The 15,395-nt window shown below is 34.6% G+C and overlaps 1 protein-coding gene across 1 annotated transcript in view; it reads left to right on the top strand.

Annotated features, from left to right (window-relative positions):
* The window catches only part of EEA1 (early endosome antigen 1), a 125,600-nt gene that overhangs the window by 21,249 nt on the left and 88,956 nt on the right, over positions 1-15,395 (top strand). The window contains exon 2 of the mRNA XM_074226570.1: positions 4,695-4,787. Within this exon, the coding sequence (XP_074082671.1) occupies positions 4,695-4,787 (93 nt within the window). The remainder of the gene's footprint in view (positions 1-4,694; positions 4,788-15,395) is intronic.

Genomic DNA, 15,395 nt, shown 5'->3' with positions numbered 1-15,395 from the left:
TGAAGTAAAAAGTTTTCACTCATACATTTATTCATTTGATAAACATTAAGTAAGAGGTAGATTTAGCATCTGGAGAAGTATTGTTAGAAGCAGGTGAAGTTATAGTTGACAATTTGTTGTTAAAGGATAAGATATAAATCACCTGAACTCACCTTTACTTATGTGTAGCCATTAATTAGAAGGGTAAATGGTGCTTTGTGTTAAGTGGCCTCTGAAAGTCTCACTTCATTACATCAAATAAGTGTTTATAATTATGACTATGAGTCCTTTTAAAAAAAGTAGATTATTTCATCATTATGTTAAGAAGGAAAGAGAATGTGTAATAAATTTTAGAAAAGATTTCCATTCACAATTTTTAAAAAATTCTGTTTCATGAAGTAATACTGCTTTAAAAAGATCACTTTTTTTTCTAAGTGAAGCCAAATAAATGGAGTGGTGTTTTTCAGTAGCGTTTCAGTCAATGTTAATTGGAAATAATTCATTGTTGGAAATTAATCATAATAAAGGATCAGTTTGAATATGATCAGACAGTTTTAATGAATTTTAACTATATAGTTTGGAGAACATTTATTAAATTCTCTTTACAGTCATTAATTTTTCCTTATAGATATGAAAATAGCTGAGATGTCAGATTAGTGGCAAAACATTATAAACTTTTAAAGTTGCATAAAACATTAGGTAACTTATAATAATACTATACTTTTGGTAAGTTAGGATTCAATCTACTTGTGTAGACTAAATGTTTATGGATACATTAGCCTTTTCATGGGGCAAGTGATGTTGTCCTTAGTTCTCAAAGTAGGTGGTGATGCCAGGATGAACAAATGAATTGGATGAGTGAGGGAGGGGCTATAACTAAGTCACCAGCCTCATTTTTTCCTCCAGAGCCATCTGGATCCAGTGGCCAGATATGGATCAGAATGACTGGAGATGACCCTGGATGTGAGGCAGTCAGGGTTAAATGACTTGCCCAAAGTCACACAGCTAGTAAGTGGCAAGTGTCTGAAGCTGAATTCAAATTCCCATCCTCCTGACCTCAAGACTAGTGCTCCATCCTCTGTGCCATCTAGCTGCCCTTCAGTGGGCACATACCATTGCCAACTCAAGTCACTAATATTTTCATATAGAACTTGTCTTAATTACAGTATTTCAAATCATATATTCTAGCCCCTCATATTTTGAGAATAGCTGTTTGTGACTTGCCCCAAGTCAGAGTTATATAATTAGTTAAGAGCAGAAATGCATTGAAATAGCTCATTGAATAGAGAGCTTGAATTGGAATCAGGAAGACCTGAGTTCAAATTTGGCCTCATACTAGGAAGGCACTTAGCTTTTCTCTGCCTCAGTTTCCTCATTTGTAAAGTGAGGATAATAGTAGTCTATCTCCAAGGCTTATTGTGAAGATATAATGAGATAATAATTGAAAAACTTTCCTGATCTTCAAGTATTGTGGTAGTATTATGATGATGATGATGATGATGATGATGAGGTGTGAATTTTGTTCTCAACTGTTTCAAATTACTAATGTAATAGATTTACCTCAATATTATTAGGATGGATGGTATCCAGTTCTGGAATTATAGAAAAATTAAAAATTTGAATTTATTTCATATATATATATATATATAAATAAAATGAGAAAACTAGGATAAAGAATGAAAGTAGAGGTAGGTTTAAAAAAATGCTGTAAGTGTGAGTATGAGGTGACAGAAAAAAGGAAACAGGCAACTTGGGTCCTTTGGAATGTTGATTGTTCCATGTGTGCATTTCTGGCTACCTAGTGAGACACAGTAAGGGGCTGCTTGCCTCTTACATTGTTTCTGTATTATGCCTAATACCTAGTACAGTGTTGGGTACATCATAGGGCCTCCATAAATATTAGTTGGATTGAATTCAGTGGAGGAAAAAATTCTATTTTTCTCAATGGTCAATTAAGGACTGCTATAGGTATATGTTTCAGTTTGATTTCAGTTAGAGTTTTCAGAAATTGATTTAGTTTAATGTTTTGGTTCTTTAGAGATGCAAATAGGACTAACATTTAAAATTCTTTATCTCCAATATTTGTTGAAAACGTGTTTTTAAAAAGCAAGGCTATTATTTTCCTTAAGACCTAGAATTTGAGTTGCTTTGCTTTTACATGACATAATTCTTCATACTTTCCACATCTGTTTCAGTAATCATTAATTCTGGAAGCCTCAAATATTTGCAAGTTCATGGTGATTCAAAATATTCCATTGAATCTGGCTCATTTTGCCTATTAGATTAAAATTAGGTATTTTTTGTAGTTTTCATGTCTTAATTTGTTAAAAACTATTTGGTTCTGATTATTGTGTGAAACAATTTTACTTATATTTCTCCTTTATCTGTATTTTCCTGTAGTTGCTGTCTTTGTTACCTATATTTATTGTTTTAATTGATACATTGTGCTTCCTAACTAGAGACAAATTATCTTTCTCTGTCTTAATTTCTTTACAAGTAAAATTGTTACAATAACTACTTCAGAAAAAATATAAAGAAATAGAAACTCTCTTTGACATGATATATCTGGAAGGCCTTTGAACAAATATTTAAGTCTTATGCTATTCTATATATTAAATATTTGTTGAATATGCTAAAATTATTTAATTGAAGTAATGCTTTGAGTTTATTTTATTGCTTTATTTAAAGTATTTTGCTCTGTGAAGTCAATGTTTGGCTTTCAATTAAATGATCACCTATCCCTATTATCCAAGCTCACCTGGATCTTTTTGTCTGTAATTCAAGTACAATATTAGTTAAATCACATGATCTTACATTTATTTGGGCCCTCTCATTGTTCATGTAGAATAGTTTTTGTCTTCAGTTTGATTGTAAACCTCTTAAGGAATAAATCTTTTTCAAAAACTATTCTTGAACAACACTTTTGTTTTTATGTCATTTTCATTTTCACATAGAGCTACCTCATAGAGCTACCTCGACTTCCCTACCCAGCAAACCATTCCTTTTAAGAAAGATGAAAAAACAGAAAGGGGAAAAATGCAGCTCCTTCTAATAAACTAACATGCCCCCTGTCTCCCACATGCATATCATCTCCCACAGTTGTCCCCACCTCGTCATGGAAGGGAGGTGCATTTTCTTATACTGTCTTTGGGATCAAATTTAGTTATTATGATTATGCAATATTTGTTTTTACTTTTTCTCTCGTTCTTTCCCATTGTTGTAATTACTGTGTCTGTTGTTTTCTTGGCTTTGCTTACTTTACTCTTTATCATTTCATGCCTTTCCATGCTTCTGAATTAATTTCTTATGGCATAATAGTTCTCTTGACTCCTTGTAGTATATGCCTTGATAAGGGATGATAAGGTCAATGGAAATGTACATTTTAGTCATTTTTCAAGAGTAATTCCACATCACTTTCCAGAATGTTTGAAGCTAGTCACAACTCCACTAGGAAGTAGTGTAGTATGCTATAGTGTACCTGACTTTTTGTTAGCCCCTTTTACCTTTGGTATTGCTTATCTTTTGCCAGTTAGTGGTGAAACTTCCAGAGCTGTTTTGATTTACATTTCTGAGGTTAATAATTTGGAACAAATTTTCATATGTTACTAGTAGATGTCAGTTCTTTTTGAGAGCAATCTGTTCTCTTCCTTTGACCACTTACCCTGTGATGGTGGTTTATAAATAATATCTTGCTTTATTATAACAATCACCTTGGGTCATAAGTTCTATTATTGTCCCCATTTTATACTAAGTAGATTAGCCCAGGGGTTATATAGTCTAGAATGTGTCTGAGATCAGATTTGAACTCAGGTCTTCCTGACTCCAGGTATAATGCAATTGTGCTACATAGGAAATGGCAGTATGGGGCTTATTGGAATCAGATGGCTCTGCTTTAGAGTGAGTAGTGGGAAGTGTGGGAAGAAGTAAAACTGGGAAGGCAAGGTGCTGCCAGACCCAGGGGTGGGCCATAGAATTTGGATTCTGTGCTTAGGAAGCATTGTAGGTGAACCCTTGAAGAGTTTTGAACTGAGGAATGTATACTTAGGAATTTGGAATAGAGAGGAGGGGAGAGATATTGTAGAGAGTGAATCAAAAGAATTCACTAACTGGATTGGAGAGATCATAATGGGGGACATCAAGGTTTCTAGATAATAATAATGTGGGTGACAGGAGACCAGAAAGACAGGTTCCTTGGTGCTAGGAGCTTTAGTAAACCTGCTTTCATCTAGGGCTCTGGGCTTTTGTAGGAAAGGATCACATAAGTACCATATTAATGACATAGTAATTATAACATTTTACTTTTTTCCAGGAGTATTTTAATTTTAACAAAAGAAAATGCACTAACCCTAAACTGGGAGTTTCTTTGGTAGGATTTTTCAGGTATGAGGGACTGGACATGGGGAAGCTATTATTTATTTTTTTAGGCCCCCCCCCCAAATCAGTGGGCTAAGTGGCTTGCCCAAGGCTAGATAATTATTAAGTGTCTGAGGCCACATTTGAACTCAGTTACTCCTGACTCCAGGTCTAGTGCTCTATTCACTCTGCCACCTAGCCGCCCCTGGGGGAAGCTATTTCTGATGGGATCAGCATTTTCAAATGTCCCTCAAAATATTTAAGTGATCACTACTACATGGTTTTGGTTACAGTTGAAAGCAAATAAAAAGATTTTTAGATTCAATCTAAACTTTTTTCCCTCTTTTCTAAATTTATCATAGACTCCAGGGAGAGTTGGCTCTCAAGGTTCTGATTCTGATTCATCAGCAGCACCTGGAAATGCCTTGGATGTCAACAGTGAAGGCTCTTCAGAGGTATGGTTATATTAATGTAGCAAAGCAAATTTAATATTACTTAGGGAAAATAGCAAATGTTTGAGGAAGCAATAGTAATTGAAGCATCTTATATTTAGATTCTTAAAGTGTTACCTAACATCGTAGATCACATTCTTGGATGAGGATGTTGGGTAGGGATTTTTAAAGCTTTGAAAAATGAAGTTGAAAATATGACTTGTCGATTCATGATTCTTAGTTGATGCTTGTGTTCTCACTTTTATGAAATAATAATATTATATGTAAAAAATTGATCTTGTTAATACATACAAGTGTTATATGGTATTTGTTTAGTTAACTGTATACCTACTTTTAGCAACTAGGGGAATCAATTATTTTGCTTTACATTTATTTTATTATTAGAGATTTGGATTATGATTTGTAATAACTTTTTATTCAGTGCAAATATGCTAGCATCGGTTGGTAATTAAAAAGATTAATGTAAAAAGCAAATTAGGACTCCAAAAAATAACTCAAAAGTTATTTAATTTTTAAAATTCAGTTCTTGCTTTGGTCCTTTGAAGAAGAAAGTAAATATGTGAATAAGGAGTTAGTGAACCCAATTTTCTTGTATTTTTCAAGTCTTTGATGAGGTTCTAAACCAAAAAGATGCTTAAAAACATACATTCTTAAGTGTAAAGGTAAAACTGGAATTATGGAGGATATTTTTATGGATCAAGAACTAGCAAACTAAATACTTATATAGACAAGGCATTGTGCTCATGCCTGATTAGAAATTTACAGCAGTAGATAGTAGGGAGACCCTACCTTTAAGGGCCTTAGTTTTATTGAGGTTGAAAGCTTTATATGATAGAAAAACCATTTAAATTTTAGGAAATAATGCATTTATTAAGTAAGTACTGACCACCTTCTTGAGTTTGACCTTAATAAAGAATTACTTATATTTCTCCTTTATCTGTATTTTCCTGTAGTTGCTGTCTTTGTTACCTATATTTATTGTTTTAATTGATACATTGTGCTTCCTAACTAGAGACAAATTATCTTTCTCTGTCTTAATTTCTTTACAAGTAAAATTGTTACAATAACTACTTCAGAAAAAATATAAAGAAATAGAAACTCTCTTTGACATGATATATCTGGAAGGCCTTTGAACAAATATTTAAGTCTTATGCTATTCTATATATTAAATATTTGTTGAATATGCTAAAATTATTTAATTGAAGTAATGCTTTGAGTTTATTTTATTGCTTTATTTAAAGTATTTTGCTCTGTGAAGTCAATGTTTGGCTTTCAATTAAATGATCACCTATCCCTATTATCCAAGCTCACCTGGATCTTTTTGTCTGTAATTCAAGTACAATATTAGTTAAATCACATGATCTTACATTTATTTGGGCCCTCTCATTGTTCATGTAGAATAGTTTTTGTCTTCAGTTTGATTGTAAACCTCTTAAGGAATAAATCTTTTTCAAAAACTATTCTTGAACAACAGTTTGTCCTAATAAAAATGCTAACTTCCAGAGTTTGGCCCCAAGAAAAAAAAACAAACAATTTCTGTAAGCAGAAAATATAAATAGGTACAAGAAGAGTTTAGAGAAATTCCTGAGAATAGTGCCATGATAGGTTAAAGCAAGAAAGGATAATTTGGAATTTAGCTCTGTTATTAGGAAGTTGATATAATGGAAGGCAATCATATCCTCTATATGGAAGCTCCCTTAGTGCAACTATTAGAAGCAGAATATTGGCTGGATAATGATGGCTATCATTCAGCATGATATTTCATATTTTGTTATTTTTCTGCATTATTTTGTAATAAAAACGTTCCAATACTTAAGAGTACTCCTTACCCACCTGTCTTATTATTAGTGTTCATACTTTTTTTTAATTTTTAAAGTATGAAGATTCTGGAGACTGTCAGTTTATGTTTTTCAATTCTTAATCCCATAAATAGATGTTTTTCAGTAAATTACATGGAGCTAAAGATGAATAGAAAAGATAATTTAACTGATTACTATCTAAAAAGTTTTAGTTCACTTTGGGAACCCATTTGTTCTGAGTTATTTGAAAAGAATCACTTTATCCTAATTTCTGTTGATATTCTCACAGTGATCAAATCTAATTAATTATGTATACTTAGTAATTAACCTGTGACTATGTAAAATCTGTTTTTTGTGAGTTCTGATAGGCAGATTTATCTGGACTGCCTTTCCAACACAGTCACAATAATTTCCCTTATTCTATAAGATGCTTTTTTATTTTACTTTTTAAGTATATCTCATGTTTAAGACATTGGTATATTGTGAGTTACTTAATCATATTTGGTTTTCTTATAAATCCATGACCTTACTCTATAATCTTATTGTTGTCATAGATTGAGATTTAAGCAACCTTTAATATTTTAAAGTCTCTATTTTTCTAGAAGTTAAATTATCTAAATATATGATTATAATTCCTCACTTGAATGGACTTTACCAGACTTGACCCACATTTTTTCCTTAAAGACTACCATTACTAGCTTTGTATATCTTAATTCAAACTCAAAATAAATCTGTTTTACTAAGATCAGATGACATTCCCAAAGGTCTGTTTTTAACCTCTACATTTCTTTCTCTACTATTCTGTAGCTACCTAAGTTAAATATCACAACTTCAGTTACAACTAGTAGATAGATCTATCACTTTAGTTTTGACTTTTGATTTCCATACCTGCATCACCAACTGTTAGAGGGCATCTAGATGGCATAATGGATGGAGCATTGACCTTGGAGTCAGGAGGATAGAAGTTCAAATCCAGCCTCAGACACTTGGTACTCACTAGGTATGTGACCTTGGGCAAGTCATTTAACTCTGATTGTCTCACATCCAGGACCATCTCCAGATTCATATCTGACCACTGGATCCAGATGGCTCTGGAGGAGAAAGTGAGGCTGATGACCTAGCACAGCCCTTCCCCATCCCCTATTCAAATCTAATTCATGTGCTTGTCAGGGCATATCCTGGTCTTCTTTGAGAATGAAGGACAAACCTCATCATCAGCTGTTAGAGGATACTATTACCTATCTAAAGTTGAGTGTATTTTTTCCCTTAAACATTTTTTCTTTTGACTTTACAATGTTTCTTCCCTTTATTCTGGCCTCCCTTGTTCACAACCTTGGTATCATCTTGTGGTTGTTACTCTAGCTCATCTCTCATTTGATTAGTAACCAGATCTTGCTGTTTCCACCACTGAAATAGCCTCCTGTTTTATCTCATTGTCATCCTACCCTGTAGAGCCCCAGCATCACTGATCCAGATTGTGCAATACCTGTTTTGCAGTTCTTCCCACCTAACTTTTCCTCTGCCCCTTTCATACTGAATTTCATGACACTGCCAGATTAACAATTTTATTCAAATAAATTTGGAAATGTCATTCCTTTGCTTAGAAGTCTTAAGTGGTTCTTTCTTGCTAGTCAAGAAAAGTTGACTGCTCTGGTGTTTGAAGACTCCCTACAATTTTGAATCACCTTGACATTTAGAGCTTTTTTTTTTAATATTACTTTTCTCCAAGAGTACTCTGCTCTACTGGACTATATTCTGCCCTGAGATTTGTATAGATTGGGTTCTCCTACCTCTGTGCTTTTGTTTGCACTCTGGAGTAAACATGTAAACATTTTCTAAGAGGAAAACCCTGGCCAAACAGAAGAGTGGTAGTGAACTTGTCATTTAATTGAAAGGGTTGATTCTTATCCTTTGTTATTTATAGAAAAAAAGACCAAAATGATATCACTGTGTTAAAGACAAATGACAAATGTCCAGCTGTGGCTGATCAGACCAATGTGAGTTTGGGATGTTCTACCACAGACCAGGCACAGAGTCCATGAGAACACCTGGGCTGCTTACTCTCAACTTACATATGTCATGTTTCCTTTGAGCTGCTTCCATTTTGTCTTGCCTACAGAGCCCAGCACCCTCTCTGATGAGGGTACACCATGCTGGGCAGTTCTGTGCCAGTGTCTCCCATACTGCACAGTCAGTTCTAAAGTTCTTAAAGAGAGACCTTTAAGGTATCTTTAGTATCACTTTTTTTAACCCTCCACCTCCACCCCCCAAGGGTGCTTGCCCTGTGTGAATTCTCCATAAACTAGCCTTTTTTGGCAAAACACACATTTGGCATTCTAACAACATGCCTAGCCCATCACAGTTGTACCCTCTATAGTAACATTTGAATATTTGGCAATTTGGCTCAAGAAAGCACCTTAGTGTCTGGTATCTTCTCCTGCCAGGTGATCTTCAGAATCTTCCTAAGTCGGTTTTAATGGAAGTGATTCAGTTCCCAGCACAGCACCTGTAGATGGTCCGGGTTTCACTGGGATACAACAATGAGGTCAACACAACAGCTCTGTAGACCTTCAGTTTGGTAGTCAATCCACTACCTCTTCTCTCCACACTTTCTTTCAGAACCTTCCCAAAACTGAGCTAGCTCTGGCACTGTGAGCGTCAACCTTATTGTTAGTGTCTATTTCCCTGGAAAGGACACTGAGAAGGGAAGTGAACTCGTCCACAGTGCTCAAAACTTTTCCATTTACTGTAACTGATGGTTACACATATGAATGGTATGGCACTGGCTGATGGAGCCACCTGGATTTTCTTGTTCACTGTTAGGCCAAAAATTAGCATAAGGAGAAGAGAATCGATCCATACTTTGTTAACAGCATGTCAGCTTCAGAGGCTGCATTACCATCAAACAAACAGAAGATCATGCACTAACCTCCCACTACTTTAGTCATGGCTTGTAACCTTTTCCATTTGAAAAATTTACCATCACTGTGATAACTGACCTTGAAACCATGTTCATCCTCAGTGAAGACAATTCAACAACATGGCTGCAAACATCATGCTAAAAAAGCATGAGAGCAAGGACATATCTTTGTTTAATTCCACTGGTGACTTGAGAGTAGTATCCACTATCCAGACCCTGGGCAAGTATGCCTTCATGAGATTGATGAATTTCTCTGGGAACCACATTTTGACATAATTTTCCATAAACCCTCACAACTGATGGCATCAAAGGCCTAGATCAGATCTACAAATGTTGTATACAGAGCAGTTTTGTTCCTGTCTTTTTCCTGGAGTTGTTGGGTGGCAAACACCATATCGACTGTTCCTTGACCCTTTCTAAAGCTGCCTTGGCTCTCAGGGAGGGGACCATCTTCCATGAAGGATCAGTTTATGGAGAAGGACTCTGGCAAGAATCTTGCCAGCAGTGACTAAGAATGAAACACCCCTGTGATTTCACAGGACAATCTGTTCCCTTTACCATATAGAGATGGATGATGGAGGCATCTTTGAATTCCTGAGAGATAACCTCTTCATGCCATATAACCTGGAAAATTTTAGTCAGTAAGAAGGCAGATGAAATTAATTTTTTTGCAGATAGTAACCATCCAAAGTACTTTTATGATGCCTTGAAAGCTATTTAAGGTCTAAAGACTATGGTGCATCTCAACTACTCAGTGCTGATGGAGCTATATTGATTAATGTTAGGGACATGATCCTAGAGAGATGGTCTGAACACTTCCACACTGTTCTTTTTTTTTTTTTTTTTTTTAAGGTTTTTGCAAAGCAAATGGGGTTAAGTGGCTTGCCCAAGGCCACACAGCTAGGTAATTATTAAGTGTCTGAGACCGGATTTGAACCCAGGTACTCCTGACTCCAAGGCCGGTGCTCTATCCGCCACGCCACCTAGCCACCCCCACACTGTTCTTAACAGACCATCATCAATCAACATGGAAACCATTGACTGTTTACCTTAAGTTGAAGGCAATCAGAATTGAACTTGACTAGTATAGCAGGAGAGGTGAATGATAAAAATCACACTTTGAGTACATTTTTGGTTTTTATGAAGCAGCAAAATTCAAATTTTATTTCACTTAATTTTTTCTTTCAATTTTCTAATTTATTTCCTATCTTTCATATTTTTGAGTTGACTTTAATATTTAAGTTTTATGATACTTTTGTGGGCTTTGAAATGTCAAAGATTTAAGCAATTTTTTGCATAACTCACCTATGAAATTTTATGAATGATTTTAAAAACTTTTCCTTTATTTTGGCAAGGATAAGAGTTTTTAAAAATTGGTTTAAATTAATTACAATTATATCAGATGCACAAGTAATATAATAATAAACCAGTAATTTATGAGGCATATATTTATATTTTATTATATAATATGTTTATATTATACAGTAGACATTTATAATACAATACATTGATAATAAATTCATAATAGATTAATTTTTGGTTAAATGAATTAAATCCAGGTAGATGAATGTGTTAGATTTTTTTAGGTTATCTGTCCCTCAGATAATCGTTGAAAAAGAAGATCACTGGTGTGAGTGAACAGGTACTGTTATTTGGAGACATCCATTCAGATAAATTGAATAAATACCTATTGAGCAACTGCTTTGTGCAAGACATTGCATGAGATCTTGTCTGTGATATAAAGATAGGACACTCTCCTTTCTTGGCTGTCAATGAGCTTATGAAGTAGTGTGTTGATAAGACAGAGACATAATTAATACCTAAACTTGGCAAGAACCTACAATTACCTCTGTATGAGAGCTTCTTTATTTCAACTGTTTATAATGTGTAGTCTTATTAACCTACAAATTAACCTACCCATGGCCAGACAGGTAGAAAGTATCATTGGCTAGACTCGAATTCAGATCTTTCGAATTTAAGGTCCCACATACTTTCTATTACGTTATACTACCTTTCATACAAATAATTATAGTACAATAATTTAATGCCACGAAGGGCTAAGTTAGACTCAGAGAGATCTCTTTCAGAGCTTGAAGAGAATAAATAATAGAATGAGACTGATTCCTAAAGAAGTGAAACAACTTGTTTACAGAAGAAGAGCAAGCTTTGCTGAGTTCCAAGCAGTTCTCATTCTGAGTTGACTGGAACAAGAAAGCTGTTGAAAAAACCCTACCTCTGCCTCACTGACATCATGTGATTGGGGGAATTAAGACATCATAGTTCATTAAGGAGGTGATATTTGAAGTAGACCTGAAATGACAGGTAGACTTGTGACAGGTTGAGGGGTAGAGAGGATTCTTTGAATTCCATGTAAAGTGAGAAAAGGAGAGAGAAAAACATAGACAATTTAGAGAAAGTTCATTAAATTTATCCATGATAGCAGACACAGGTAAAGAAATAATGGACCGGGGCGGCTAGGTGGCATAGCGGATAGAGCACCGGCCCTGGAGTCAGGAGTACCTGAGTTCAAATCCGGCCTCAGACACCTAATAATTACCTAGCTGTGTGTGGGCAAGCCACTTAACCCCATTTGCCTTGCAAAATCCTAAAAATAAAAAGAAATAAAAAAAAGAAATAATGGACCATATTGGGGACATACTTCAGTGTAGTTCTGGAAGATGGGGAGAAGCATTGAAGGTATTTGGGAATGGAGATGAGGTAATCAATCAGTCCTCTGCTTTTCAAAGATTAATTTAGGAGCAGTGCTTGATTTAGAAGGGAGAAAGACTAGAGAAGGAGAGAACAATTAAATAAGCTATTGAAATAGTTTTGAGAGTGATAATTAGGACCCATGCTAGGGTGAAATCAATGATTTTGATGCTATATCTTTTATTTTATTTTTTAAATTTTTTTTAAGAAAGATTTTATTTTGAGTTTTACAATTTTCCCCCCTATTCTTGCTTCCCTTCCCCCCACCCCCCACAAAAGGCATTCTGTTAGTTTTTACATTGTTTCCATGGTATACGTAGATCTAAGTTGAATGTGATGAGAGAGAAATCATATCCTTAAGGAAGAAAAATAAAGTATAAGGGATAACAAAATTACATAATAAGATAACGGGCTTTTTTTTTTTTTTCTAAAATGAAGGTAATAGTCTTTGGTCTTTACTCAAACTCTACAATTCTTTCTTTGGATACAGATGGTATTCTCCATTGCAGATAGTCCAAAATTGTCCCTGATTGTTGCATTGATAGAATGAGCAAGTCCATCAAGGTCCATCACCCCTATGTTGCTGTTAGGGTATACAGTGTTTTTCTGGTTCTGCTCATCTCACTCAGCATCAGTTCATGCAAATCCATCCAGGCTTCCCTGAATTCCCATCCCTCCTGGTTTCTAATAGAACAATAGTGTTCCTTGACATACATATACCACAGTTTGTTAAGCTATTCCCCAACTGAAAGACATTCAATTAATTTCCAATTCTTTGCTACCACAAATAGGACTGCTATGAATATTTTTGTACAAGTGATGTTTTTACCCTTTTTCATTGCTGGATCAAAGGGTATATACATTTTTGTTGCCCTTTGGGTGTAATTCCAAATTTTGATGCTATATCTTAATGAGAAAAAGGAACAGTTATTTTTGAACCTATTAAAATGTTTAATGAAGAAGTAAAAGTCTTTTTTCCATCGAGTTATTGATAAAATAAAGTTTTTTTTGTCTTAAATGAGCAAATTATACATTCAGTAAAAATTTCTCTTAATTGTTAAAAGGATCACACACACACCAAAAGCTTTGCTAATAAAACTTACTAGAAAGGAAATAACAAATGATGGATACTTAGAACAGTATGTGTTTTTATGTGTGTGTGTGTGTGTGTGTGTGTATACAGAATTCAGAAAGGGGAAGAGAAATATTGGCAATAATGAGAATAAAATGATCCTGTGGTTCAGGAGATCCAGTTTTAGTTTTATTTAACTCCTGTGTTCAGTTAACTTCTTTGTAAAATGAGAGAACTGGACAAGATAGCCATCAGATATTTGTCATGGTATAAAGCCTCTAAGATTCCAGGGCTAATACATGTAGCTTATTTTAAAAGAAAGCTTTTAGGATCTTAAGAGTTAATTATGGAAAGAGATAAAATTACTTTTTGGAAATACATTATTGAACTCTTTTAAGTCCAAGTGGTATATACTACCATGCTAAATTCTGCAAAATTATGAAACTTAATTGTGGCCACTGTTCTTGAGAAACAAAATTCACTAATGTGGAGATAAATTGGTGCATAGATAGGTTATTTTTTCACAGCTTAATTCAGTTGCTACATTTCAACATACAGGTTGAGATGAAAGAATTCTCTTGTTGCTGAAGTCCTCCTTCTTTATGACCTGGAAGTATTCCTGGGTTTTCAGAGGCTATGGCAATGTAACCTGAAATTGTTTTGAATACAGTTTGGGTGATGAACTGTGACTTTCCTGAAAGCTTTGGAAGTTCAGAAAGGCTTAGTTCCCAGTTGAAGATTGGCCATAGCACAATCAGATTTTTGGCCACATAATTCGCATAAGATTTCTCCTTAGATACAGAAGCATGACTCATGTTTATAGATAAAGCACCTAAACTGGTTTGCTTTTTAATTGGAAAAGATTTACCTTTCTTTTGTTGGACTAAATTTACTTACTGGTGAATAGTTGTTTCTCTTAAAAAAAATTAATAGAGCCTTGGGCTGAAATACTAGAACCATTACATCTAGAAAACTAAAATTGAACCTCATAATGTAGAAAAGACTTTTCTAAATTATATCATGGCAGTAGAAATGAGAAATGTCCTTAATGATGATGAATATTTCCCCCCATCTTAGGAACAGTTTCAGGTGTTATATATTCCCATAGCTTATGTGTAAGAAAGGCAACAGCATAAAGGAACAATCCACTCATTGAAGGCCTGTCTGCAAATTGGTACTTAGTGTTTTAAAGAGAGCTATGATTCTTACTTGTGTTGGGTTTAGAGTTAGAAGACCTAAGTTCATATCCTGTCTCTGCTTCTCAAACAACTGTGGGACTTTGGGGTAGCTATCTATACCTCCTTAGGCCTCCACTTTTTATGTGTATAATGAAGCAGTTGGACAAGTGTTTGTCCAAGGTTCCTTTTGACTCAAATACTTCAAGAGCTTGATTTCTAGAATGAAAGTGTACATGTGGAGAGATAGCATAAATAGCTTTGCATGCGCCAGCACAGTTATGGACACATACAGAAGGTGCTTACTAAGTTTGCTGATTGTGAAACTAGTGAAATTGTTTAAATTTAATAATTCATGAAAGGAAGTATAGGCAGATTATTTTCAAAGTTTAAGCCATTGCATTGACTCCTTATCCTAATAAAAGCATTATAAACTTGAAAAATTTTAAATTATTATTTTTTTTTTGCAAGGCAAACAGGGTTAAGTGACTTTCCCAAGGCTGCACAGCTAGGTAATTATTAAGTGTCTGAAGCCGGATTTGAACCCAGGTACTCCTGACTCCAAGGCCGATGCTTTAATCCACTACGCCACCTAGCCACCCCTAAAATTTTAAATTATTAAAAACAATGGCTGCAAGTGTATCTGTGCTAGTATATACTGAACCAGGCTCAGTCATCTGTCACAGTGAGGATATGGAGTCAATGTGGTTACTAAAGGATACATTTGAAATAGCTAGCTAGCCTGGAATACATGATTGATTGATTGCAGATCATTTGTCTTATTTTTTATGTTATTTGAAAAAAATAGTAAGATAAACAATTCTTTCAGCCTGATGTCTTACAGAGCTTTGAAGAAAAGAGAAATAAATATCTCACAACTGAAACCTCTTAAACTTAGAATGTATAAATTACTTCTCTCAAAATATAAATCCCATT

The sequence above is a fragment of the Macrotis lagotis genome, chromosome 2 (assembly GCF_037893015.1).
Source record: "Macrotis lagotis isolate mMagLag1 chromosome 2, bilby.v1.9.chrom.fasta, whole genome shotgun sequence".
Taxonomy (NCBI): domain Eukaryota; kingdom Metazoa; phylum Chordata; class Mammalia; order Peramelemorphia; family Peramelidae; genus Macrotis; species Macrotis lagotis.
This window is presented reverse-complemented; position numbering and strand designations above follow the sequence as displayed.